We start from the raw sequence: 27,888 nt of genomic DNA on the forward strand, positions 1-27,888 counted from the left end.
AGGGTCACTATGAGTCAGGATCGACTCTATGGCAGTGGGTTTGGGTTTTTTGGTGGGCCACTATTAGTATCATATTTCACCAGGAGATACAGAAGTAACCAATAATATAGTTCCTGTCCTTAAGGAGTTTACTTACTTGTCAAAGAGGGGACAAACATACCATAAAATGTAACTTGCCAACAAGGACACATGAAGTGGTATAATGTGTGATAAAAGAGTTAGGGCTCTCAAATCAGACAGACCTGGGTTTCAGTCCCAACATAGCATGTGCTGGCTATATGACCTTTGGCAAGTTGCTTCTCTTATCTGAGCCTCAGTTTCCTGCCCTCAAATGGAATGTCACACACACTTTTCAGAGTTGAGGGGATGCAGTGAAATAATATATGTAGAACAGTGCCTACACATAGGAAAGCACCCAGTATCTTGTAGTTGATTATTATAAAGCTCCCTCCACTTGAGTGGGTGCTCTCTCCAACCCTGCCTCCTCCCCCCACCCCCATCAGGGAGAAACTGCAGAAGCATGGGGTGTGTATCCGGGTCCTGGGCGATCTGCATTTGTTGCCCTTGGATCTCCAGGAGCTGATTGCACAAGCTGTAGAAGCCACCAGAAACTACAACAAGTAAGTTCTCAGATTTCCCCTTGGGGGACTGTGTCAATCTTTGACTGTTTGCTAGCTTTGGGAACATCCTGAGCCTTTCTTGGTCTGCATTTGGTGCTAGAGGCATTGAGGGGGTAGTTTGGGATGCTTGGAGACTTCCTTCTTCCATCTGCAGGGCAGACTAGAGACGGTTCTGCAACATTTTGCTACATGTGTGCACTCCCACATGCACACAATTTCTCATCCACCTCCCCTTTCAGTGGCCTCCTAAAATACATGTAATATATGTTTTACTTGTGGCGGGTAGGGTGGCTATACAGCAGGCCTCATCCCTGTCTTTCAGAAGACTGATCCTTCAAGAAATTCTTTTTCTATCCCAGTCCTTTAACTCATGGTTAGGATGACCTTGGGAGGTCATGCAGATGCAGAGGGGAACGGAGTTCAATAATCCAATCTTCATTATGTGTGGCTTTGAAATATATGTTTGGCGGTGAATTTGTTTTGCATCAGATTTCCTTATTTTGCTTATGTCAATATCACTGTGGATTCACGTCCTCTGTAAGCTGGTTGGGGCCCTGGTGGCGTAGTGGTTAAGAGCTCGGCTGCTAACCAAAAGGTTGGCAGTTCAAATCCACCAGCCATTCCTTGGAAACCCTGTGGGGCAATTCTACTCTATCCTATAGGGTCGCTATGAGTTGGAATCGACTTGACGGCAACGAGTTTAGTTTTGGTAAGCTGGTTGGCAGTAGAAAAGGAAAGGGTTAGGAAGGCAATAAGAGTCACTTAATATTTGTTTTATTGTAAAACTGGTAATGTGTTTATTTCAAGAACACTTGGAAAACACGAAAAGCTCATAATCTCATCATTCAGAGCTATCCATAGTTAACCCTTGGTGTGTGTTCTCCCAGGGAGGGTGCTCCATGTCAGTGACTCCAGCCATCAGCCCCTGCTCCCAGCCTGGCAGGCTCTTTGGTAAATTCCTTTGTTCTTCCCTTCTCAGGTGTTTCCTGAATGTCTGCTTTGCATACACATCTCGCCATGAAATCAGCAATGCTGTGAGAGAGATGGCCTGGGGAGTGGAGCAAGGCCTGCTGGATCCCAGGTATCCCTAGTTGTTCAGGGATTAAACCATAAAACTCTTGCAAAGCTGTGTATTTGGGCCAGAGGTCAAGTCAGGGATGCACATGAAAAGATTTTTGGCAGGTCCCTCAAACTTAAAGGTTAGGACTGGCTTATTACAACCTGCTCCAGAGTTTCTCTGTTTACCACACGCCAAAACCCCAAGTAAGTAGCAAAGCAGGGAGCAGGGGATGTGGCATTCAATAAACAATAATGCCTTCCTGGACTCTTTGGCAGTGTTTTTCTAGGAATGGTTTTTCAGGAATGTAGCTTGTTTGGGGTAGAGTTCTCTAGGTGTTTCATGTTATAGTTTTAAGCAAGACTGAGATTGTTTTTTGGAAACAAAAAACAAAAAAAGCTGTCAATCATGAGCCACACAGTGGAATCCTGATTGTTAGAGCTGGGGGGGACTTAAGCCATCCAGCTATCCAGGCTCTGTCATGCTATTATTGTTTTAACATTTAGTAATAACATTAGTAAACTAATAATAGCAGTAGTAAAATAATAATCTGAAAAGTATTCTAGGCAATATGTTATGTTCTCTATTTTATGAAGTTATTAACTTCATACGACCATGTATGAGAGATTTAAGCCTTTTCTCCCTTTTATAGATGAGAAAGCTGAGCTCAGCATTGAAGTGACTTGCCCAAGTAAATCCAGAGCTAGGACTCATGTCTAAAGCCGTCTGATTCCAGAGTTCTTGTCCTCTACCTCAGGAATTTTTCTGATTCCTTTCTCAGACATAATTTGACCTGGGAAACTAAATTACAAATCAAGAAGTTGCTTGATGAGAATGGAATTAGTTAAGGCTATTATGGAATTAGATAAGGCTTTTTATTATGAACAATGGAACCCTGGTAGCACAGTGATTAAGAACTCAGCTGCTAACCAAAAGGCCGGCAGTCCGAACCCACCAGCTGCTCCTTGGAAACCCTATGGAGCAGTTCTACTCTGTCCTGTGGGATTGCTATGAGTTGGAATTGACTCGACAGCAACAGGTTATTATGAACAACAGCTGTGTGATTTTTCTATGCCACATCATCCATTCATTCATTCGTTCAACAAATTTTAGTGCCAATTGTAGGCCAGGCACGTTGCTGTGCATAGAGAATACACTGATGAGAATAAATATCCATGTTTCCTGCCTTCCTGGAGCTCAAATTCTGGTAGGGAAACAAATATTAATCGAGATTATACATGTGAGCATAAAATTATAATGGCGATAAGTGTTGCAAAGGCATTGGTGCATGGTACAACAAATATTTATAGTAAGAGATTTGAACCTGGTAAGGAAAACTTCTCCCAAGGAAATGATAAATGAGCTAAGAAGGAAGAATAAGCAGTAACTAGGGAAAGAGGAGAATCCTTGGGTGGTGCAAATGGTTTAATGCCCTTGGCTGCTCTGAAAGGTTGGAGGTTCAAGAACACCCAGAGGTACCTTCGAAGAAAGTTAAGGTGATCTACTTCCAAAAAATTAGTAATTGAAAACTCTGTGGAACACGGTTCTCCTCTGGTGCATACAGGGCTGCCATGAGTTGGGACTGACTCCATGACAACTGGTTTTCTAGGAAAAGAGGCAGTAGCATGAGGAGCGTATTATTTGTGGAAAGACTGAATAATCCAAGTAGAGAGCGCCTGGAAGAAAGAGAGCTTGAGTTATAATGGTGGTAATAGAATGGACAGACTGTCAAGAGCTACACAGCAGGTAAAATCCAGAGGACCTGCTGACATATTGACTGGGAAAAGGATATGCTATGAGCGACTCCAGGGTTTTTGACTTATAAATCGATGGACAGTGGCAACCTTCACTGTGGTGGGGAATCCTTAAAGAGAATCCAGTTAGAAGAAGGTATCAGGAGTTTGGTTTTGGATTTACTGTAGTTGTTGAACAGAGATAGTGGGTTGACATTTGAGAAGTTGGGACTGGAGACATCAGTGTGGAGGTCACCTGTTTAGGTGGTAAGTGAAGCAAACAGAAGGCATGTGGAAGCTAAGGAAAGTCCAGAGTGAAAAGAGAGGGCCCAGAAAGGAGTTTTGAGAAACTCTGACTTTTATTGGCTGTGTAGGGGAAAATGAACCTGAAAGGAAGAGAGTGAATAACGAGAAAGGTAGCCAGAAAATCAGGGCCGTCAGTATTACAGCAGACAAGAAAGGGAGTTGGTTGGGGTAGATGGAGGAAGGGGCATGGGGCACACTGATGGCATTAACAGGGTAGAGAGGTCTATTAAGTGGTTTGAAAATTAGCCCTTGGGAAAAAAATTACGGCAGTGAGAGACAGGCAGGAGGTTAGGATAGAAGAGAGATATATAAGTAGATGAAAGTTATCAGTAATTTTCTGATTCTTGGCTTGGGCAGTGGTTTCATAGTTCATTATAATTGTGCTTTATAATTAATGTGTTTCATATAATCTTTTGTGTGTATCAAATAATATATTAATACTGAGGACAAAAAATAAAAGGAAAACAAAACAAAATGACAACAAAAAAAATAATAAGGGCAAATGCTTATGCTAGAAAGAAAGAAAGGTGGCTACCTGGCAGATTTAGTATGTGTTTGTGCCTAGGACTAAAAGTCTGATCTTGACTCCTAGTTCAGGGCATTTTACACTCATATCACATTGCAGTAACCACTGAGATTTAGCTTCTTCTTGACCAGCATGCTTTCCCATATCCATCTTCTCTGCCCTGCATGGTTTAGTAACTTGTGTGTGTGAGGTTAGTTATGTGGGGTTAGTCTGGTGTGGCTGGGCAGGGTCACCAAGGGCAGGAGGCTGATGTACGTGTTTAGCTTTTTGAGGAACCACCAAACTGTTTTCCACAATGACTGTACGTACCATGTTATATTCCCACCAGTAGTGTACAAGGCCTCCAATTTCGCCACGTCGTCTACAAGACTTGCTTTATTATGTTTGTTTGTTTTTTAATAATAGCCATCCTAGTAGATGTGAGTGGTTTCTCGTTGTGGTTTTGATTTGCATTTCTCTCATAACTAATGATGTTGATCATCTTCTCACGTGCTCTTTGGCCATTTGTATGTCTTGTGTGGAGAAATGTCTATTCAAGTCCTCTGTGAATTTTTTAATTGGGTTGCTTGGTTTTTTCTTTTTTAGTTGTAAGTGTTCTTTATATATTCTGGATATTAGTTCCTTATCAGATACATGATTTGCAAATATTTTCTCCCATTCTATGGGTTGTCTTTTCACTTGCTTGATAGTGTCCTTTGATGCACAAAAGCTTTTAATTTTGACAAAATCCAAGTTAACCATTTTTTGTTACTGTTTATGCTTTTGATGTCGTATCTAAGACTCCATTGCCATATCCAAAGTCATGAAGCTTTTCCCCTGTGTTTTCTTCTAAGAGTTTTATAGTTTTAACTCTTAGATTTAGGTCTTTGGTCCATTTTGAGTTGATTTTTGTGTGTGGTGTAAGATAAGCATCCAAGTCATCCTTTTGCATGTGAGATCCAGTTTGTGGAGATCCGCTTTTCGCAGCATCATCTTCATGTAGAACATGTAAGCAGTGCTTTTGGAGCCAACAGACAGAGCCTTCCAAATTCCCTTTTCCCATGGACAGAAAAATTTTACTTAAGATAAATGCTGCCAGTTTCCAGTTTTCTCACTGCTGAATGAGAAGGTAGCTCCTACCAAACACAGGAAGGCTGATCATTTTAATATGTATTTCAAATCCCAGATAATGTGGACTCTTGTAGTGTGTCTGGTTCCATATGATGTAAGTAAAGTCTTAAAAATGTTCTTTATAATAAATTCAAACAATATAGAAGGATATAAAGTAAAAAGATAATCTTTCCTTCCTCACTTTTTGTCCCTACCTTCCAGAGGTAATCACCACTAATAATATGGTGTCTTTCTAGACCTTTTTCTTTGTTTATATGTATTGACAACAGTGGCTGTTAACAATGGGTCAAGCATAACAATTGTGAGGATGGTGCAGGACTGGGCAGTTTTTGTTGTGTTGTTTGTAGGGTCACTATATGCTCATGTGTATTTGAGAGAAAGAGAGTGTATGTGTATGTTTTCCCCCAAAAAATCACACACTGTGTTTGCTGAAACTTGCTTTTATTCATTTAACATTAGATCTGAGACATCTTTCCAAATCAGTGCATTTAGATTTACCTTTATTAAAAAAAACACAGATGCAATGACTGCCCTGACAGGGAACACAGCAGAGAATCCCTGATGGAGCAAGAGAACAGTGGGATGCAGATCTCAAATTCTTATAACAAGACCAGATTTAATGGTCTGACTGAGGCTTGAGGGACCCCAGAGGTCATGGCCCCAGGACCCTCTGTTAGCCCAAGATTAGAACCATTCCCAAAGCCAACTCTTCAGACAGGGATTAGACTGGAATATAAGACAGAAAATGATACTGATGAGGAGTGAGCTTCTTGACTCAAGTAGACACATAAGACTATGTGGGCAGCTCCTGTCTGGAGGTGAGATGAGAAGGCAGAGGGGGACAGGAGCTGGTTGAATGGACACAAGGAATACAGAATGGAGAGAAGGAGTGTGCTGTCACATTAAGGGGAGAGCAGCTAGGGTTACAGAGACTGACTTGATTTATAAACTTTCACTTAAAGCACAATAAATAAATAATAGATGCATAGTGTTTCATCTCGTTGCTGGGTCATGGGGTGTATGCATTTTAAAAAACAAGATGTTTTAAGTGAAGGACGGCTCAATATCATAGCAGATACTTCTGGTTTTAGGCCTGCAGCTAAATGACTTTGGGCAAATTATTTATCCTCTCTGAGCCTCAGTTTCCTTTTCTATAAAATGAAGATAAAAATACCCTATGTAGTTGTAAGGGTTAAAATCATTCATTAGTTTATCAAACGTGTTGAGAGCCTTCTGTATACCAGGTAGTATTGGCTAATGTATTTGATGGTGTTCTGTAAACTGGAAGTTCACCATGAGAATAATACAAAAAGAGATTCGTGCTTGTCTTTGTCTCCTCCATACTTACCTTAGTGATATCTCTGAGTCTCTGCTCGATAAGTGCCTCTATACCAACCACTCTCCTCACCCAGACATCTTGATACGGACTTCGGGGGAAGTGAGGCTGAGCGACTTCTTGCTCTGGCAGGTAGGTAGTTCCTAACCACCATTCTATCTGTGACAGCCTGAAAACTGTGACTGTGCCCACAGAATGGATCAGAGCGGGTCATGCTGCCCCATTCCCAGCCATGCTGGGACCGGAGAACTTGGGGGAAAAGCTACCATCTGGAGAGGTGGCTCTAGACTGTGCCTGGCAACCTTTGCCATCCCTTCCTTTTCTGTCCCTGGCTTTGTGAGCCTGTATGGTTCTTGTCCAAAATACAAAGCATCCAGCCTAGAGAAGTTTAGGCTTTCCAGCTGTATTGGAAATTTCACTTGTGCTCCTGTTCAAGGAACTGGACTTCTGCCTTAGTAACCTGCCAGGTACTCCAGCACCTCTGGGCAGGAACCTTGCCTGCAGTTACTAGTCTCTCCCCTTTAGACTACAGGGCTGTGTCAATGAAAGCTCAGTCCTTGAAGGATATAAACTGTATGCACACCCATTCTTAGGGGCTTGCCCTTTTTTCCCGGATCAGTTACTCCAGGGTAGGTATTCCTCCAAAAGCATATCCCCAAATGTGTTTGGTTTTGTTTAAAAACCTCCATCCCCTGCTAACTTGGCCCCTGGGTAGAACATGAATTGGGGGAACTCCTTGTTCAAGGAGCATTTAATACACAAAAGGAGAGGTTGGAGGACGAGATCCAGCCTGGAAGCAGTTCACGTGATAAAACTCCAGGAATTTTAATGGGCCAGTCTTAAAAGTGAACTAACAAGGTTTAGCTACTCAAGATACTTTCAGTCTTTGGCTATATTGAAATGAGTATAATGTTCAACTAGTGGTTCTATGGCCCACTCTGCTCCTCAGATGGCATCTGGAAAGTTATTCTGGGCAATGAGTTTTAAGAGACTATATTGGTACGTTAGAGGACTTGCCAGAAGAAGTAGACCTGGATAGCAAGAAATCTGGAACTTGTGTCCTACAAGTAATGAGTGAAGGATACCAAAACCAAAAACCAAACCAGCTGGCCTCAAGTCGATTCCAACTCATAGCAACCCTGTAGGACAGGGTAGAACTGCCCCATAGGGCTTCCAAGGAGCGGCTAGTGGATTTGAACTGCTGACCTTTTGGTTAGCAGCCGAGCTCTTAACCACTGTGCCACCAGGGCTCCTGAGTGAAGGATGGCGGTCTTGAAAAGGGAAGCATGATGACACTTCCTCTTTTGTGCTGGCAGTACAGCAGTGACCAAGTCAGAAGTGATCCGTGGTGTCTTAAAACTTAGTTTGTTGGCAGAGACAAACTCTGAACAAGACGCTACAGCCTCAGGAACAGATAACAGACAGCCCTAATAAAGCCTTCAAATATTTGAAAGAATGCCACTTCAAAGAACATAGAAACTTGTTCAGAGAAAAGACCTGGGGCCCTGGTAGAAGTTCCAGGAAAGGTGACATTGGTTTAGTATAACAAGCTATCCAATAGCTAGTTACCACCCGTCCTGTGAGGCATTGAATTCTCTACCACTGAAGGTATCAGGATGAGCTCTGGTGGCGTAGTGGTTAAAGCACTCAGGCTGCTAACTAAAAGGTCAGTGGTTTAAAACCACCAGCCAGTCCGTAGGAGAAAGATTTGACAGTCTGCTTCTGTAAAGATTTACAGCCTTGGAAACCCTATGGGGCAGTTCTACTCTGTCTATAGGGTGCTAGGAGTTGGAATAGACTCTGCGGCAATGGTTCAGTTGGTTTTGGAAGGTACCGGGCCATGACTTTCAAAATTGCTCCAAAAGGGATTCTTAAATCAGTAGTTAGTATTAAAGTTCACCTGGCTCTGGGGTCAGACTGCTTTATGTACATTATCTCATTTAATCTTTGTAATACCCTAAAAGCTGGGTATTCTTATTACCTAGTTTTACAGTTGAGAAAACGGAGTCCAAGAGAGGTTAAGTAACTTTCCCAAGGTCACATAGATGATAAATGGTGGAGCCAGAATTCAAGGCCAGGCAGTCTGGCTCCAGAGCCCGTGCTCATAACCACTGTGCCATACTGCTAGTACTTAAAAATAACAATGGCAGCTACCATTTGTTCATTGCTGACTTTTATCAGTATGTCTCCCAGATGACCTCTAAAGGCCAAGAGCCAATAACATAATCCAGATGTTATCTCATAGTCCTAAAATTGGCTCTTAGAAAAATCCTGGTGGAAATGTTAATCTAGTCTTGTTTTATTTCTGCTTTGCTGGAGGCAGCTGGTCTAAGTGCCTCAGATGACCCCTCCCTCTATTAGCGAGTGAATCAGGGCTGGTGGCAGCAGCTCAGGATGCCTGTGCCATTTCGTCTCTTGGCCTCTGGGTCCTGCTCAGCCCATGCTCCTTCTTTGGAGGCCTGGCCAGGGATGTGTTCCAGGGACATGCAACTTAACCATACTCTCTCTTCCTTCCCCACCTTTCCCAGACCTCCCACTCCTGCCTGGTGTTCCAGCCAGTTCTATGGCCAGAATACACATTTTGGAACCTCTGTGAGGCCATCCTGCAGTTCCAGATGAATCACAGTGCACTTCAGGTAAGAGTCCCAGACTGGCTTGTCTGGGTGGGGATGGAAGAGAAGGTTAGCACTGAAAGAGCAAATACTATACCAGGCACTTGGTGAGCATGCTAGTGATGCTGATAGTGATGAGAGTTATCTGACACTTGACTATTTACTGTGTCAAACACTGTTAACATTAACATTTTATGTGCATTAGTTCCTTCAATCCTCCCCATAACCCAGCTTGGTAGGTAGTATTAGCTCCTCCCCACCCTTTGCAAATGAGTAAATAGAAATGATCTAGTCAAGGACACAACCAATAAGAGACAGAATTGGGGTTCAGGCTACAAGTCTTTAATTTCCTTACTGTGGAGACCCAAGAAAGTCTTCTCAGAGAGATTGGCCATTATTCCTGAAGGTGTTAGCCTAATAAGGGATTATAGCAGTGGAAGTATACAAAAGCAAGCCTTTTTCAGAAGGGATCAGCAACTGGAACTGTACAACTATGCCGTATTAAGACTTGGGAAGTTCTACTTTGAGTTTTGATGACCAAATCTTGAGTTTCATTAGGAAACAGTCACCTATGTCTGATTAGCTCTCTTAAGAAAGGTGGTACAGGTGGTGGTAGCTAACACTGCAGGCCAGCTAAGGCACTTAGGTACTTTCATGTAAGTTTTAAGCCATTCGGCAACCTAGCAGGTTTGGTGTCCTCATTCTTCAGAAAAGGAAATGAGGAGCAGAGAGACTAAGTCACTGTCCCAAGGCCACAGAAGAGGAGCGTGACTTTTAAACCCCAAGCTTATAGTTATTCTTGAGTCTAGAGAAATAATGGCTGGGGGGAGAGAATGGTGTAGGTCAGGGCTTCTCAGTCTCCTCGGCATTAGGAACCCCTTGGATAATCTGATGAAAACTATAGACCCTCTTCCTAGAAAAATGGCACAGACCACTCAAACACAAGGAATTTTGCACAGAATCGCACTTACACGCAAACACACAGAGTATTTTCAGGGAGTTTACCTAAGCCCTGAAACCTGGCCGTGACTCCCAAGTTCGGAACTCCTGGTGTAAGCCGATCAGGTCATGAGGGTTCGATCGTTGCTTGGTCATTTAGTTTCAGAGTGTGAGGAAGTCGAAAGAGGTAAGTTTAAAACAAGTGAGAGGACTCACAGCAAAGTCTCAGTTATCTGTTGTCGGTAATAAATATCATAGATTTCTCCACACGACCAGAGCTTCAAGAACTGAAACTTCTTTTTAAATGGGAAACGTTCTGAAATGTGCCTTGTACATAATTCATGGACACCTACTCTGTACCGGGCATTTGCTGATTGTTTTAATGATAATGGTAAATGGCATCTTAAGCACTTCACTGTACAGGGATGCCCTTGAGGGATGAGGCTGTTGGCTTTAAGATAGATGGTCCCAAAATACTTAGCTTTGGGATTTCTTACACCAGTATTTTTCTGTGTATTTCTCCCTGTCATTTCCTACTGCGGTCGGTGGGTAATTTTGACAGCATATCCCTTCCCTTCCCTTCCCTTCCCGTTTATTGCTTTAAAACAGCTCTAGGCAAGGAAACCAGCTAATCAAGCTTGTTAGAATTATGTCTATAAAGTGAGAGTAAATTGGCTCTGCATGAAGCCCGTGGGAACATGGTGCATGAGCTTTAGTGCAGGGATATTCTTCTCTCTAATTGGGCTGCTCAGCAGCCTTTATAGTCAGAGGAGCTACCTCAGGTTTCATTCATTCTATAAATGTTTATTGCGTATCTTGTATAAGTCAGGCACTGTATTAGGCACAGGAGATTCAACAGCTGGCCAGAAAAGATCCCCAAGATTCTTGGTTGGGTAGACATAATAAACAAATACATAAGGTAATTTCAGACTGTGATAGAATAATGAAGAAAATACACAGGGTGATGTGCTAGAAAGTAGTGAAGAGAGTGGGGGGTACTGAACAGAGCAGTCAAGGAAAGCTGTAAGCCAGGAAATGAAAGATGAAAAATAGCCAGACATGCCAAAACCCGAGAGAAAAGAATTATTTTCTGCAAAGGGAGCAGCAAATGCAAGGATACTGAGGTTATAAAGTTTGTGTCTTGGAAGAACAGAAAAGGGCCATAGTACAAGAGAAGGAAAGGTCCCTGGATGGCTTAAACAGTTTGTGCTGGATCATAACAAATTATGGATAACATTGCAAAGAATGGGAATTCCACAATACTTAATTGTGCTCATGAGAATCTTTACATAGATCAAGAGGCAGTTGTTTGGACCGAACAAGGGGATTCTGATTGGTTTAAAGTCAGGAAAGGTGTGCGTCATGGTTGTATTCTTTCACCATACTTATTCAATTCAATCTGTATCCTGAGCAAATAATCCAAGAAACTGGACTATATGAAAAAGAACTGGGCATCAGGATTGGAGGAAGACTCATTAACAACCTGTGTTATGCAGATGTTACGACCTTGCTTGCTGAAAGTGAAAAGGACTTGAAGTACTTCCTAATGAAGGTCAAAGACCACAGTCCTCAGTATAGATTGCACCTCAAAATAAAGAAAACAAAAATCCTTACAACTAGACCATTGAGCAACATCATGATAAATGGAGAAAAGATTGAAGTTGTCAAGGATTTCATCTTACTTGGATCCACGGTCAGCACCCACGGAAGCAGCAGTCAAGAAATCAAATGACGCATTTCATTGGATAAATCTGCTGCAAAGGACCTCTTTAAAGTGTTGGAAAGCAAAGATGTCACCTTGAAGACTAAGATGCACCGGACCCAAGCCATGGTATTTTTAATCACATCATATGCATGTGAAAGCTGGACAGTGAATAAGGAAGACTGAAGAAGAATTGATGCCTTTGAATTGTGGTGTTGGTGAAAAATATTGAATATGCCATGGACTGCCAAAAGAACAAACAAATCTGCCTTGGAAGAAGTACAACCAGAATATTCCTTAGAAGCAAGGATGGTGAGACTGCGTCTTACATACGTGGGACATGTTGTCAGGAGGGATCAGTCCCTGGAAAAAGACACCATGCTTGGCAGAATACAGGGTCAGCGGAAAAGAGGAAGACCCTCAATGAGGGGGATTGACACAGTGGTTGCAACAATGGGCTCAAGCATAGCAACGATTGTAAGGATGGCACAGGACCAGGCAGTGTTTCATTCTGTTGTGTACAGGGTTGCTATGAGTCAGAACTGACTCAACAGCACCTAAGAACAACAACAACTAAAGATTGGCAGTTCAATCCCACTCAGTGGCACTGTGGAAGAAAGGCCTGGTGATCTGCTTCTCTAAAGATTACAGCCAAGAAAACCCTATGGGATAGTTCTATTCTGTAACACATGGGATTGGTCACCATGAGTTGGAATTGTCTTGACGGCAGCAGTTTTTTGTTTTTCTTTCTTGGTGCCTTAAAGGGAGAGGAATACGGAATGAGGTTGGAGAAGTAGTCTCTGATCATATAGGGCCTCATAGGCCATGGTCACAAATCTAAAGAGTTTTAATTAAAGCAGTGATGGCATCTGACTTACATTTTGCAAAAATCCCTCAGGATTCAAAGGGCAGGAGTCAAGGGAGAGACCAAACTCCTGCAGCTTAGGTGACAGATGATGTGCCTCAAGGTAGGGTGGCAGCACTAAGGAAGGGGAGGACTGGAGGACTGACTGACTGATGACCAACAGGGGGGCCGGAGGGGTAAACATTACACAGAAACAGACAATCCATGTGAAATTGAAATATATACTCCCGGAAAAAGGAATTAACTCAAGTAACTTGAACACAGTTCTTTGACAATACATCTTTAGTGGGATATAGTCTAAGGATAATATAAACTGCAAAACAAATGTAAACATTTCTTAGGTGGTTTATTGTTAGTGGTACTGCTGGTGATGTAATTCTGAAACTCTTTTATGTATCTTGTAGAATAAAGCAAATAATTCCAAATACTAATATTATTAGGAACCAAGACATCAAGGTTTTGCCATAGCCAGTTGGGTAGATGGTTCTGCTCTTTGCTAGAACGGAGTGGAATGTGCTTGAGAAAAACTACTAAGCAGTCCATTTTGTACTTATTAATCATAATTGCAAACCTTTATTAGGCTCTTACTGTGCGTCAGGGATCCTTTACATTAATTCTGTGTAGTCCTGTAGGCTAGATATTATTACAGCCCTCATTTTTAGAGTGAGTAAACCAAGGCTAAAACAGATGTTGACTGTCCTGTACCCTTTTCCAACAGGACCTCTCGGTGGTCCTGACCAGCCTTTCTCTACCCAGGAGCCCTTAGAGCTCTGTTTCTAGAAATGTTAACACCTTGGCAGAAGCACTAATGGGAGAATCCAGACTAACAGCCTCCTCAGACCAGAGAGCTGATCTTTCCAAACTTTTCTCACATTCTCCTCTTCACATATCCTGTATCATGACCAAACTGGACTCTTCCCAGCTCCTTGTTCTCATACCCTACAGTTTCCTACCTCCATGTCTGTGTTCTTACCCCATATCCCAAATTCTCACTGTCAAAATCTGAGTTGCTGTATCTCCAGGCCCAGACCAATGTGCCCCATTCCTCTGCAGGGAGCCAGGGCAGGGGGGAGGGAGCTGGGCTGTGAACCTAGAGTAGCTTACTGGGATGAGGGCAGCTGGTAGAGGCTAAGAGAAGCCAGGACTCAGTCAAGAGTTGTCAGGGGCCAGACCTTAGTATCTGAAGGGACCATGAGTCTCCAAGTGGTCATCCAATCAGTCTTGTGGTTAGAGTAGGGTAGGGTAGGGGGGATGGCAAAGGGAAGAGATCTTGATTAGGATGTAGTAGGACTTGTCAGCAGGGAGGCAGAGGACAGATAGGATAGGGTTGGGGTGGGTGGCAGTGCAGCGCAGCTGGTCTTCAGTTACAAATTGCATGAATGGTAGATCCATGAGGAGTCATTGACAGAGATGAGTAAAGTGTCTGGTTCACGTAATCTGTAAGTATGAGTTCATAGAGGGAGAAGACACATGTTCCACTAGACTTCCTTGGATGCATTTGCAGAGATTAAATACAAGCTGGATCAACCATTTTATTTCTAGTGTTCTTTATGTAGTCACAGTCTTCTCTTCAAGGGAAAAATGCTTAAATTGTTGGCCCAGACATTCCTGACTTTTAATCATGATGCTGCCTACTAGATGTGTGAGTGGTAGTTACTTAACCCCTCAGAGTATCATTTTCTTCATCTATAAAATGAGAGTAATAATAGTAATAATAGCTACCTCACAGATTTGTGATGAGGCTTCGGTATGATAATATATTGAAAAGTGCTGAGGGTAGTGCCCAGAACAAAGTACATGTTCAGAGAATGGTGACCAGTATTGACGTGTGTGTCTCTGGGCCCTTCACCAGACTTCTCCCATCTCTAGAAAAGCCACATATATGTAGCACCCTGCTCATCCCATCCGCAGTACAGTTCCCCAACAGGGAGACTCTCGGGACACTTTAGAACATCATGTTCCCAGCAGAAAGAGCTCTCTGTATCTCAGGGCAGCCCTCAGAAATACTGAAGAAAAAATTCAAGCTTTGAGTTAAAATTTTGAAGTATCTTTGGGCAAAATATTGAATGATACAGAAAACATCAAAAGAAGATGGAAGGAATACCCAGAGTCACTATACCAAAAAGAATTGGTTGACATTCACCCATTTCAGGAGGTAGCATATGACCAAGAACTGATGGTACTAAAGGACGAAGTCTTAGCTGCACTGAAGGCATTGGCAAAAAACAAGGCTCCAGGAACTGACAGAATACCAATTGAGACGTTTCAGCAAATGGATGCAGCGCTGGAGGTGCTCGCTCATCTATGCCAAGAAATTTGGAAGACTGCTCCCTGGCCAACCTATTGGAAGAGATTAATATTTGTGCCCATTCCAAAGAAAGGTGATCCAACAGAATGTGGAAATTATTAAACAATATCATTACTATTACATGCAAGCAAAATTTTGCTGACGATAACTAAAAAATGATTGCTGCAGCAGTACATTGACAGTGAACTTCCAGAAATTCAAGCCGGATTCAGAAAAGGATGTGGAACCAGGGATACCATTGCTGATGTCAGATGGATCCTGGTCGAAAGCAGAGAATACTGGAAAGATGTTTACCTGTGTTTTATCGACTATGCAAAGGCATTGGACTGTGTGGATCAGAACAAATAATGGATAACATTGCAAAGAATGGGAATACCAGAACGCCTCGTTGTGCTCATGAAGAACCTGTAGATAGATCAAGAGGCAGTTGTTCGAACAGAACAAGGGGATACTGAGTGGTTTAAAGTCAGGAAAGGTGTGGGTCAGGGTTGTATCCTTTCACCACACCTATTCAATCTGTATGCTGAGTAGATAATCTGAGAAACTGAACTATATGAAAGAGAACAGGGCATCAGTATTGGAGGAGGACTCATTAACAACCTGCGATATGCAGACGACACAATGTTGCTTGCTCAAAGTGAAGAGGAATTGAAGCACTTACTGATGAAGATCAAAGACCACAGCCTTCAGTATGGATTACACTTCAACATAAAGAAAACAAAAATCCTCACAACTGGACCTATAATAAGCAACATCATGATAAATGGAGAAACTATTGAAGTTGTCAAGGATCTCATTTTATTTGGATCCACAGTCAATACCTATGGAAACAGCAGTCAAGAAATCAAACGATGCAAAAGAAAAAAAATCAAATCTGCTGCAAAACACCTCTTTCAAGTGTTGAAAAGCAAAGATATTACTTTGAGGACTAAGGTGCGCCTGACCCAAGCAATGATATTTTGAGTCACCTCATATGCACGCAAAAGCTGGAGAATGAATACGAAAGACCGAAGAAGAATTGATGCCTTCGAATTATGGTGTTGGTGAAGAATACTGAATCTACCCTGGACTGCCAGAAGAACGAACAAGTCTGTGTTGGGGGATTTACAGCCAGAGTGCTCCTTGGAAGCGAGATGGCAAGGTTTCATGTCACATACTTTGGACATGTTATCAGGAGGCACCAGTCCCTGGGAAAGAACATTATGCTTGATAAGGTAGAGGGTCAGTGAAAAAGAGGAAGACCCTGAAGGAGATGGATTGACACAATGGCTGCAACAATGGGCTCAAACATAGCAGCAATTGTGAGGAAGGTGCAGGACCAGGCAGTGTTTTATTCCCTTGTACACAGGGTCACCATGAGTCGGCACTGACTCAACAGCAGCTGACACAGCGTGATACTGACCTGGGCGTGCTGACTGTGGGAAACGGGAGCCTAAGGGAGGGCTTTTCTTTGGCTCATGAATATTTCAAAATCAAGGACCTGAAGCTTTTCCAGGCCCCAGCAAGTTGGTGGAGGACTTGAGAATTTAAGTACCGGAGGGGTTGTTACATGTTGTTCCCTGATTCTACCAAGGAGAGAACAAGTGCAGAGAAGCTTAGTGTCCAGGAGGGATTTAGATTAATAGGTTAAACCCCCATTTCTCAAAGGGAGCTCTATAGAGTCCTTTCAACAAGACTATATAAGGTCTGTGTAGACAGTCTTCAAAGAAAGAAATAACACCCTCACTTACTCCTGATAGGTTGTTACACTGAAAATATAGACAGTATGATCAGGGAGAAAGGAAGTGTCCATTAGGACTTGTGTTTACCCAGGATTTTCTAAGGATGAGTACCTGAGAACTTAGAAAACCCCCGAGATTGGGAGAGTATATCCAGACCATGTGGAGGCTGGATGGACAGGTGTCCAGATGCAGGTCTCCAGCTTCCCCACTCCACCCCTAAAAAGCATGGCTTATCCATAGGTAGAAGATACATTTCCTGTAGCCTTCTCAAGCCACCTTACTGGAGAAACCAAGGGAATTTCAACCAGCTGTCTGACAATTGGCCAAGTCCCTTCCTCAGTGGCCTTGTCTATAAAATCAGACTGGGGTAAATGGTCTTTAGGAGCTCTCCCACCGAGTCCTGGCAAGTAGAGGTCAGGCTCTGCCTTGGCTATAGCTCCCCTGTTCATACTCAGACGAAGTGCTTGTGCAAATGTAAGGTACTCTTTAAAGGATGAAGATAGAGGTATAGGATGCCAAGAAGGAAGCAGAACCTAGTTTTTCAGCCATGGGATAGGTTTGGCAGGAGGAGCTCTGGTGCAGAGGCTCTGTGGGCTGGTTAGACTGGCAGGAGCAGAGAGCATCAGTGAGGAAGGGTGAGGCCTTGGTCCTGTTCCAATGGGATTTTCCCTTCTGCACCACGAGCATCCTCCCTGCCCTCCTGGGATCAGATGGTCAGTCAGTTGAGTAAATCACATGTACAGGGTATCCCAATTGCCAGAGATGAGGAGCACTGTCTCTCCTGTAGGAGTTCATGGTTTGCCTGGACTCACACACAAGGTGTGAGAAGTGCTGTCAGGGAGTATGATCACCTACCTGGTGTCAGAGCTGGCTCTAGGAGCCCGGGGCTCTATCAAGCCCTCCAGGGCTTATTTTTTAACAGAAAAAGTGAACTATGGACACAGACACCTGTTCTACTAGGCAGAATGCAGTAAGTAGCTTAAGGGATCTGAATTTGCATCTCAGAATGTTTATATGAGGGTCATTTGCTGTAAGAGTCAAGTAGGTCTCCATACAGGAGGCAAGTTGGAGCTAAACTCTGAAGAACAGCTTAGGGAGGAGGAGGATGACACCCTTAGAGTGACCTAGGAGACCAAGGGAGGTGACCCCAAGGGTGCACCCCATATAGGAATGGGACCTTCCTTGCAGCAGAGAATAGACAGTAATAACTTATAAAATTACTGTTTCTGTTTGAGATCCTGCTAATATGCTAGAGAGGATTTTGCATATATTATCTCTAATCCTTAAAACCATTCTTCAAGATAGGCACAACCCCCACTTTACAGATGCAGCAACGTGGTTAGGAGAGGATTTGCCCAAAGCCACACAGCTATTGGTAGAGGAACCAGAAGCCAGACCCATGTTTATCTGATTCCCTTCTAATTGAAAACCTGAGAAGAATTTCAAGAAATACAGATGCTCCCCACCCAAAACAAACCAAGATGGACCCAGAACTGCTACTGCCCTGCCTATGCTACCTGGGCACCAAACACCACATGCCTTCTGCCAAGCCTTTCCAAGTCTGGTACAGTCTCCACTGTTACATCTAACTTAGCCTGCCCTGAGCCCCACCCCACATCTTCTCCATCCCAACTCCACCCACACCTAAAAATGATTTCCCCACCCCAATCCCCACTTTTCTCTAGCAGAAGGCCCGAGACATGTATGCAGAGGAGCGGAAGAGGCAGCAGCTGGAGAGGGACCAGGCTGCAGTGACCGAGCAGCTGCTGCAAGAGGGGCTTCAGGCCAGTGGGGACGCCCAGCTCCGACGGACATTCTTGCACAAACTCTCAGCCAGACGGGAAGAGCGGGTCCAAGGCTTCCTGCAGGCCTTGGAACTCAAGCGGGCTGACTGGTTGGCACGTCTGGGCACTGCATCAGCCTGAGTGAGGCTGGCCACCTGCCACTCTGCCCTGCCCTCTGCCTTCAGGGCCCCACTCCTTCTTCTTTTCTTGGTGAAAGGCATCTTCTTCCTGATGATGAACTGTGTTCCCTTTGCCCAGCAGGGGAGCCACCGAAGCCAGCTCTGCTGGCCAGAGATACCCTTGGGCTGCCTGGGACAGCGGCCCCCTGGGGGGGTTGAGAGTGAGAGTCCCCTGCAAGTACGCTAAACCTAGCTCTGGTCACCAGTAGGTTTGGAGAGCAGGCCGCCAACTTGGGCTGCCACTCCTTCCTCTGTTGGCATTGCCGTCTGTGCTCCTAGAAGCACTTTCTTTTTCAACCAGCCCATCCTTCAGCACAGAACTGTGGGGAGACGTCTCCCCAAACTCCAGCCCCTTGCTTATCCATTTTAGCCTTCCACCTGACTTGCACAAAAGATTTGGCTCCACCTTTGATCAGCTGGTAAATAGCTAATAGGCAACCAACGTTATTTGGGCAAGGAAGAAAGGGGCGGGAGAGACAGAAAGAAAATTTGCCCATCTGCTGTTCCTCCCCCTTGGCTGTCCACCTGGGATTCGCTGTTGAATCCCTACCCCTCCCACCATGCAGCACTGATTGCTCACTGAAAGCCTCAGCGGCCCCAATGGCGCGGAAGCCAGGCTGGTGATTACAATCCAATTACCTATTGTCGACTCAGCCCACACAAGCTTTTCTCCTCCTTGCAGGGCATGGGGCCAGGCTCCACTCCCCCCAAAGGCCAGCCCTCTCCGTAGCTACAGGGTAACAGGCTGTAGGCCCTAGTGAGCCTAATCCAACACCGGCCTCCTGCCCTGTGACACATCAGGACCAGAAGCATAGAAAGTACTTTTCCCACCTCACTCTGCCTCCCGCCTCACCATTCTCAAACTCTGATTCCCACTTCTCAGCTCTATCTCAGAGGCTTCTTGGCTTTTTGACCTGGCCCCCTAAGCAGGCCCTGAGACGATTTATTTTAAGCATGGCTGAGTCCCAGCTTATTCCAGGCCCTTCTCTGCTTGTGAGAACCAGGGCTGCCCAGCAGAAAAGAGAGGGTAGGGTAGAGTCAAGGGCTGAGTCCTTTCCCTTACCTGTCCCTGCCAGGCCTTGCTGCAGAGCTGCTGACAGGATTGGTGCCTTTGAAGAGCTGTATGCCTGAGCAGCTCTGTGCTTCAGGTGCCCCAGAGCAAAAAGCACTGCCAGTAGTACCAACCAAATGCTACTCCAGTTAGTCTTCCCATTTTACTTTGTGCAAGCTGTTTCCCCAGCACCTCCCTCTAGGGTAGAAGCCCGACCTTACAAGCAGTGTTAAGAGCATACTCTTCAGACCTATAACCTTCCTGTACTTCAGTCCCCTCCTCCTCTTTCTGTGCCTGGATACCTGGCATAAGAGACCCCTTGGCCATCATCCCTGCTCTGAGAATCAAGTATAAATGCCAGGCGCTATGATTGAGAAGCCAATCAGTGTACCCTTTGGCAAGCCCCCACACACACCTGGCACTCCCCACTACCAATCCCTGGCACAGGGTTCCCAGAGAGCAGGTGCTGTACATTTTCCAGCTTTACAATGGGGCTGTTGACAGCTTTAATTAGGGAGGCATGAATTATGTGGCTATAATGCAGAGCCCTACAATTAAGGCGGGATTGAGGGGCTGGAGGCAGCAAACGGAATCTGCCCTGTGAGCATGGCTGTTGAGTCGTGGCTCCTTTTTTGTGCCTGACTTTCCCTAATGTGATTGGGGTACAGCAAAGGTGATTAATAGGGCTGGTATCTCTTTTGGCCTGAAGTCTTAAATTCTGGGAAAGGTACACAGGGTGGGGTAGGGAGGAGCTGTCCCAGAAGGCACTGAGGCCCAGGAGCAGGGGCTGCAAAATATTGGAACTCACTGTGGTTGCTTTCTAACAGTATGATTTGTTCAAACCAGCTTAACGCTTGTCTCAAGAATCCAGGTGGTACCCATTTGAATGTCCTTCCACCTGTGAGCCAAGTCCCCATTCGAGAATATCATGTCTTGTGTTCTCCTGGGTGTAAAATAGAATTTTAAATTTTTCTTAGCTGTAAAAAGTTGTTTGCCAGCAGTGCAACAGAAGAATATCATGTTTTGCTGCTGCAATTGTCTGTCCTTCCTCAGGTGCCCTTGGTAAGCTCCAGGACCCCTAGCTTTGAACTCAGGGGCACTGGAAGAGACCTTTTGCCATCGCAACACCTGTTCCTCTACGTGTTTTCTAATCCCCCGGGGCGCTTTCTTCCACCGTCCTTTTCCTTGCGCAAGTGAAGCCAGCCTGACAGTGTGGTAGGGGAGATTTCGCCAGCTGCGTTTGCAGCGCCCAGGCTTGGTGGCCGCGTCGGGTGGGGGCAGCTGGGTTGGATGCATCCGAGATGGATGCAGCCTAGGGCGAGGGAAGAGCTGGTAGGCCTTCCTGGTGGCCGCTCTCCATCATTCTGTGGTGGGATCTTGAGGTCCCGCAATACAAGGACCTAAAGAAGCCATCGGACAGGCGTGGGGGAGAGGGGGCACTTCCTTAGCGTTTGGGGAGGTGGCTGAACAACGAGTGCTGAAAGAACAGCTCCTACCTGCCCCACTGCACCCGAAAGGCACCTTTGCGTGTAAAGTCTACCCTCGACTCCCCCCCCCCTCCACCTCGGGTGCACCGCCTTCCAGGTGAGGTGCACAAGAAAGGCTCCCTCGGAGTGGCAGCTTGGAAGGATGCACGTCCGGCTGCGCCAAGCTGGCTTCCCCGCTCTTTCTCCACTTCAGCGTCAGCCTTGGCCCTGGGAACTGCAGCCGGTGCTTCTGAGCCGCGCGCTCACTCCCGCCTCCAGTGGAGTAGGGCGGGCGGCCAGGCCTTGCGAACCCTCTCCTGGGGCCCCCAGCGGGAGCAGGAAGGAAAGCGGCTCAGATGCGCTCCGAGTGTTGCACGGCTTAGAGAAGTGGGTTGCTCGGTTGCATAAGGTGGAAGGAACTTGGTAGTTTGCAAAACCCAGCTCTTGGTGGGAGCCGAACCCCAAACCCCGCCGATTCATGCACCCCCCCCCATTTATTGCCTTCGACGCGCCTCCCCCGCTGCGCCCCCACCCCCTCCCTCGGCGCGCCGCCGTTTCGCGCGCCTTCCCCCCAGGCCCCCCTTCTCACTCCCTCCAGAGGAGGTGAGTTTAAACCCCGCCCACGTGACCCCAGCTGGGCCAATGAACAGCGGCGGGAGGTGAAATCCGGTTCTAACCGGTCCGGGGCTCCCAGCGCTATAAAAACTTTATAAACCCCCCGGAGCCTGAGCAGTGTGAAGAAGAGGCGAGAACGACCCCCGGATCGGCCAAAGCTCGCGCGCCGCTGCATCCTCGCGTTTAGCGCCTGCGTCCCACCGCCGTCGCCACCATGCCCAAGAGAAAGGTACGTGGCGCGAGAGCCCCAGGCGCTAGGCCGCCCCGCCGCTGCCGCGGCCAACACCGCTGCCGCCGCCGCCGCCTGCCTAGCTTTGGGCGCGAGGATCGGCCCTGGGCTGGAGCAGACTTTGCCGCCGAGCGCCGGGGCCCAAGGGGGCGGCAGGCGGCCTGGGGCTAGCCCCGCGCGGCTCGGCTGCCCGCGGGCGCCAGAGGCCATATTGGAGGAACGGCAGCCGCGGCGGGAGGAGCCATGTTGGCCGCTGTTTATCCCGCTCTCCTCGGGCTCGTTGCACCCGCCCCGCGCCCCCTCCCCCACCGCGAGGCCCCCTCCTCTTCCCCGCGGGCGGGCAATTCAAACCCGAAAGGGCGGGAAGACGGCGCTCGGGGTTGGCGGGCGGGGGAACGCGCTGCCGCCAAAAAACCGCCGCCGTGAGGGGGCGGGCCCGACCTCCCTCGGGGGCGGGGCTCGTGGTGCGTGGCCCCGCCTCCGTCTGCGCGCCGCCCTCTCCGGGGAGGGGAGTGCGGTGCGCACGGACCCAGCGCGCCGCCCACGGACCCCGCGCCTAAACCAGCGCCGGTGCGCGCCGCCGTCGCCCACGAGTCTCCCGGCTGCGCGCCTCTTGCTCCCGCCCTCGACGGCTGCCATGGCAACGGCGCTCGGGCTCCGCCTCCGGAGGGGGTTTGTTTGCACCATCTGCAGCTGTTGCTTCTGCCTGGCGTGGTGGCGCAGGCGGCCCTGTCTCTCCCTGTGCCTCGCGCCTGTCTGTCCCGCGCTTCCCATGGCCGCTCGGTTCAGATTCCCGAAGGTCTCTCTCGTGCGCGTTTTGGGTTCACTTGGAGCCCGACTGGCCATGAAACTTAAACAAACGAGCAAGCATACAGCTTTCTAAGCGCTTCAATTATTCGCATAGGCGATGGGGATACCAAAAACTGACGATTTATGTATGACCTAGAAAAGTTACGTGTAAAAGTCACTCTAATTTTTCTGTTTAGGGCTTTATTAAGCACAGAAGAGTCATAAAATACTTTTTCAGAGGCTGAAATTTTTTTTTTTTTTGCCTTTTTTTGTTGTCTTTTTTTTATAGGCTGAAGGGGATGCTAAGGGAGATAAAGCCAAGGTGAAGGACGAAGTAAGTTTTATTCTATTTTCTTTTGGGGTCTTACAAAGCCTCGGACTGGCAAAGACTATAGGACTCCTTAGGTGGCAGTTAGCAACCAAGTTTCGACCTGACTTTGTCTAAGTATTTTTCTTTTCTTACAGTCTAGAACAAATTAGCACCAAAACGTCTGTTTGTACTTTTTAATCTTTTTTTTAAGTGGTTTTGCTATGCTTTCCCTAACTTTTTCAATTTTTTTTTAAATAGCCACAGAGGAGATCCGCAAGGTTATCTGCTGTAAGTATGTTTGCTTTTACATTTTATTTTTTATCCCTGAATCTAATAAGTGTTTAAAGACAACTTCTCTACTTCCTAAGAAGTATGATTAGTGGGTGGTTTTGAATATTCCATTCTACTTTGGACTCTTGTGCACTTGAGGATTGCTGGTTCTGAAAATCTGATAACAGTGGCCAAACTAGAACGGGTAGAATGCTTCAAACTTGAGTGAGGTTCTGGAGATAGGACATTCTAATGGAAAAGCAGCGACAAAAACTTCTGAGAAGTGGGAGAAAATTCTTTGCTGGTGGTACTATGATTTTGTTGGGTTTTCCTTGGTCCATTGTACTAATGTTCTCTTTTTCCCTCCCCTCCCTCTCAAAAAGAAACCTGCTCCCCCAAAGCCAGAGCCTAAGCCTAAAAAGGCCCCTGCAAAGGTGAGTGGGCCTGTGAAACGAGTGTCCTTTGAGAGAATTGCAGAATTCCTGGAGCAGTTTCTAAAATATTTAAGCATAATGATGACCTGTTAATGAACTTTAATAATTTTTTAATATATAAGTTGTTTTATTCCTGGCGTTTATAGTAGTAGTTTCTTAGGCAAGGATTTTATCATCAATTTATAGAAAACTGAATTTTGGCTGTTAAATATCCAAGTGTGATGTATCCTATTATTTATATTTATGGATCTTAATATATTAAAGATCAAAACAAATAATAGGCAATTTGGTCTCATTTTTGACTGGTGGTTCACATGAGTTGGTGAGGGTTGTCCTGTGGGTTTTTTGCAGGGCTGTGAACCAGTTCTTTTCTGGTTCTAGCTCCTGCTAAGAATTTGCCTGCCCTCCCCCTCCTTTGAATCAGAATGCACATTTTAACAAAATCCCCAGGTGATTCTTAATGTATAACTTCCCGGGAACTTGTTAGAAATGCAAATTCTCAGCAGGGGTCTAAACTGCTTCAAGCCCTGGTTTTTTAATTTTTTTTAATCTTTAATAAATAATCATACCTTGTGTAGAACTTTGCGGAACATACTCTGGTAACATGAAATTGGGAGAAATAGCTCTTCTTTTTTTTTTTCAACCCGTCCTTTCTTTTAGAAGGGAGAGAAGGTACCCAAAGGGAAAAAGGGGAAAGCTGATGCTGGCAAGGATGGGAATAACCCAGCAGAAAATGGAGATGCCAAAACAGACCAGGTACAACTACAATTTGATTTTTCATTTGGTCTGCTCATTCAATCAGTTATTGATCCCAAAAACTGTGGGGTTGCCCTTCTCCTATGGTCACATCACTTCAGTTGTAGTCTGCTTTTTTTGATGTGTGACACAGAAGTATGTTTCAGTCCAGAGTTCACACTTGTATTTACAGTCTTCCCCTTAGTTTAGATCTTGGATGAAGTCTCCACCATCCAATACTGGACGCTGCGATACGAGATATATCTTTTATCCTGTTGTAAGGTGTCACACTCTTACTGCAGCTGAGATTTCCCGACTTCTTCCAAGAATAGCACTCATAAAACGCATAGAATTTGCAAGCTGAGAGTAATCTTAGGTCTTCTACCCCTGGTGTGCCGCCTCCCACAATTTTAAAATGCCCAGAGGGAGAGTGACTTTACAAGGTGACCTAGCAAGTCTCAAAAGAAGTGGCAAAGTCTAGTGTTTTAAGTGTCTGAAACCTCAACTTTGGCCTAGGAGCGGAATAATGCTATCGAAGGAATATGAAATGAAGATTGTTTCAAAATCTGTCTGCTTTTCTTTTAGGCACAGAAAGCTGAAGGTGCTGGAGATGCCAAGTGAAGTGTGTGCATTTTTGATAACTGTGTACTTCTGGTGACTGTACAGTTTGAAATACTATTTTTTATCAAGTTTTATAAAAATGCAGAATTTTGTTTTACTTTTTTTTTTTTTTTTTTTTTTAAGCTATGTTGTTAGCACACAGAACACTTCATTGTTGTTTTTTGGGGAAGGGGCAAATGTCACTAATAGAATTTCTCCAAGGCTGGATTGATAATGGAAGAAAACACCTTTCCCTTCTAGTTTTGAGAGACCTTCTCTTGGTTCCCAGGAGGAGGGATTCCCTGATGTTGACACCCATTAGCCACCTTGGCACAAATGCCTTGTGGTGTGGAAAAAGTAAAATTTGTTTTTACGTCCTCATGTCCTCTTCTCTCTCTCTGCCTTCAGCGTAGACTTGACTCCCATAAACCCAGAGACCTGTTGGGATCTGACCCCAAAAAATTGGTTACCAGTATGTCAGGCAATCTGGACTTTGCAGGGATGCCATTTCAGTAGCATCCCTCAAAAGAGCAGCAGTTCCGTTTTTTAGATGTGGATCTTAGGATTGATAATTCTGCCATTTTCATTTCATTTTCTGAAAGTCAGGGTCGGCTTGTGAAAAGTTGTTAAACAACATGCTAAATGTGAAATGTCAACCCTCACTCTAAACTTTCCCTGTCGAGAGCATCAAATGAAGACTTCATTGGGTTTTATAGTGGCTTTCTGATTTTGGTAGTCCACTGAAGAAGGGAGTTGGAAAGTTGTCGTATATTGTTAACGGTTGTCTGCCCATGTTCTGCCTGAAATACCATGATTGTTTATGAAAAGTATCTTTAATAAAGCTGGATACAGTTTGGCTTGGAATGCTGCCTCTGATCTTTTCCTACAGGTGAGGGGAGTCTGGGTTCTCCAAGTCTCTCCTAACCAGGGTGTTGCGATGTACAGGTTCCATGTAAAATCAGTCTTTCATTGATCTGTAGTCATTCTCCAAAATACCTGTGCTAGGTGGGGTTAGGAAGGGATCCCAAGAATAGGCTGGCTGGTGGTGAGAGGCTGGGACAGAGAAGCGTTTCCTGAACTTGGTTACCTAACATTCCCTGAGGTGTATTCTTAAATGCGGTTTTCAGTGGATCTGAGATTTAGGCCTGGTAGCTGACAGCAGAGGGCCTCGGCTTGATCCGCCTTTACAAACTCTGTAGAATTAGCAGATTAACAAGAGCCACTGTGTCAGGAGAAAGTGCCCTATCTATACACAGCTGACCACAAGGTGTGTAAGGCTGATGGTTTGCTCCTAAGGGGGCTTGCAAATCTTACCAGTTGATTCAATTGTCCTTGACATGCCAGCTCCAAAGCAAGCAAGTAAATGGGAACTTACGTAGTTTGGGACCCTTCAGAGAACCTCTTTAGTGAAATAGCAAGAATTTTATCTGTTGGAATGTAGAGCTTTGTATTAAACTGGTGGTGCTTGCTATTTGAGTTTTCTTTTCAGGCCACCTCACTGTATTGTTTGAGGGGAATTAAATGGAGGTTTACATCACCTTGTCTGTGTGAGAAAGTTACAGTTGTTTTTGTGTATTACCGCTGAGCCTCGATCTTAGAACAATCATAAGCAAGTATGATAACCCATTTTGTAAAGGAACAGACTCAGATGAAAAAACTTACTCAAGGTTGCATATATATCTAATAAGTAGCAAAGTCAGGATTCAAACCCCTGACTTAATAAATTAAAAAAATCATTTCTGATTTAGAATTACTTAAGGATACCTTCTGGATAAAATACCATTTTCCACTTACGCAATTTCCAGCCATTTGTCTTCATTATTGCTGAAGTACTTCTAGGTTGTAGGTTTTTACTTTTTACCCAGATGGAAGTGTCATCTTCCAAAGTGAAAGCTATTACAGCTAGATTAGTTAGGGATATAGGTAGCTTTTTTGGTATTTAAGCAGAAATGGCAGAATTTGAAAAAGCCACAGTTGAGGTTACTTTATCACTATTTGTATGAATCTACATTCAACATACTTGAGCTGTGCTAGGTGTGTCACATGGTCTTATTTATTCTTGGGTCCATCCTGCCAGGGTTAGGTGTTAGAGGTTTTACGGATAAATGGACTCAGATGTGAAATGACTGGCCAAGGTTAAATTCCATACCTGCTTTGTTGTGTATGTGTGGGTGTTTCCTTCTGTTACCAAAACATGATGAATCAGGTGAGCTTGAACTTTTTTCCGTCATGGAAAATAATTGACTGATTTGACTGGCTCTGAGAGTGCCTGGGCTTAAGGACCAAGAAACAAACATCAAAATGTGGTGAGGACCTTGCTTAGACAGCCATAATAGCATGTTGCCCAGCCAGGGCTGTCCTGAACTAAAGTCTGATCATAGTGAGATGCTAATATAAAACTGGACACCTTCAGCTGTGTCTCCAAGCCTATTATACCCCATCTCAGAGGAAGTAACTTGTACGAAGATGCTTTGGGTTGTAATGAAATGACTTGAAAACAATTTCTTTCCTAAGACAGGTTCTGAGGTAGGCGGGCCCCAAGGACCCAAGTGGATATTTCAGCCCTACTGCCTCAGCATGTTGTCCAACCA

General features: G+C 45.1%; 2 protein-coding genes across 13 annotated transcripts in view; both read left to right on the forward strand.

Moving 5' to 3' along the window:
* DHDDS (dehydrodolichyl diphosphate synthase subunit) overlaps window positions 1-20,835 on the forward strand; it is a 30,625-nt gene extending 9,790 nt beyond the window's left edge. For 11 of the 12 annotated variants that reach the window (XM_064281524.1, XM_064281530.1, XM_064281525.1 and 8 more), the window contains exons 5-9: window positions 504-620; window positions 1,600-1,701; window positions 6,706-6,820; window positions 9,217-9,324; window positions 18,521-20,835. In XM_064281524.1, the coding sequence (XP_064137594.1) occupies window positions 504-620; window positions 1,600-1,701; window positions 6,706-6,820; window positions 9,217-9,324; window positions 18,521-18,760 (682 nt within the window). In that variant the 3' untranslated portion in view covers window positions 18,761-20,835. The remainder of the gene's footprint in view (window positions 1-503; window positions 621-1,599; window positions 1,702-6,705; window positions 6,821-9,216; window positions 9,325-18,520) is intronic. The other variant, XM_023554390.2, reaches the window with a different exon arrangement.
* A 1,128-nt stretch (window positions 20,836-21,963) lies between these two features.
* HMGN2 (high mobility group nucleosomal binding domain 2) lies at window positions 21,964-26,161 on the forward strand. Its single transcript, XM_064281534.1, has 6 exons — window positions 21,964-22,159; window positions 23,238-23,282; window positions 23,517-23,546; window positions 23,912-23,962; window positions 24,623-24,718; window positions 25,283-26,161. The coding sequence occupies exons 1-6, from the start codon at window positions 22,145-22,147 to the stop codon at window positions 25,316-25,318; spliced, it is 273 nt and encodes a 90-aa protein (XP_064137604.1). The 5' UTR covers window positions 21,964-22,144; the 3' UTR covers window positions 25,319-26,161.
* Window positions 26,162-27,888: the final 1,727 nt, after the last annotated feature.

The sequence above is a fragment of the Loxodonta africana genome, chromosome 3 (genome assembly GCF_030014295.1).
Source record: "Loxodonta africana isolate mLoxAfr1 chromosome 3, mLoxAfr1.hap2, whole genome shotgun sequence".
NCBI lineage: Eukaryota > Metazoa > Chordata > Mammalia > Proboscidea > Elephantidae > Loxodonta > Loxodonta africana.

Excerpts from the sequence above, each read along its gene's own strand:
- HMGN2 (XM_064281534.1), top strand. Across the intron at positions 23,283-23,516 it reads AAGCCAAGGTGAAGGACGAA|CCACAGAGGAGATCCGCAAG; the intron begins GTAAGTTTTATT and ends TTTTTTAAATAG. Across the intron at positions 23,963-24,622 it reads CTAAAAAGGCCCCTGCAAAG|AAGGGAGAGAAGGTACCCAA; the intron begins GTGAGTGGGCCT and ends CCTTTCTTTTAG.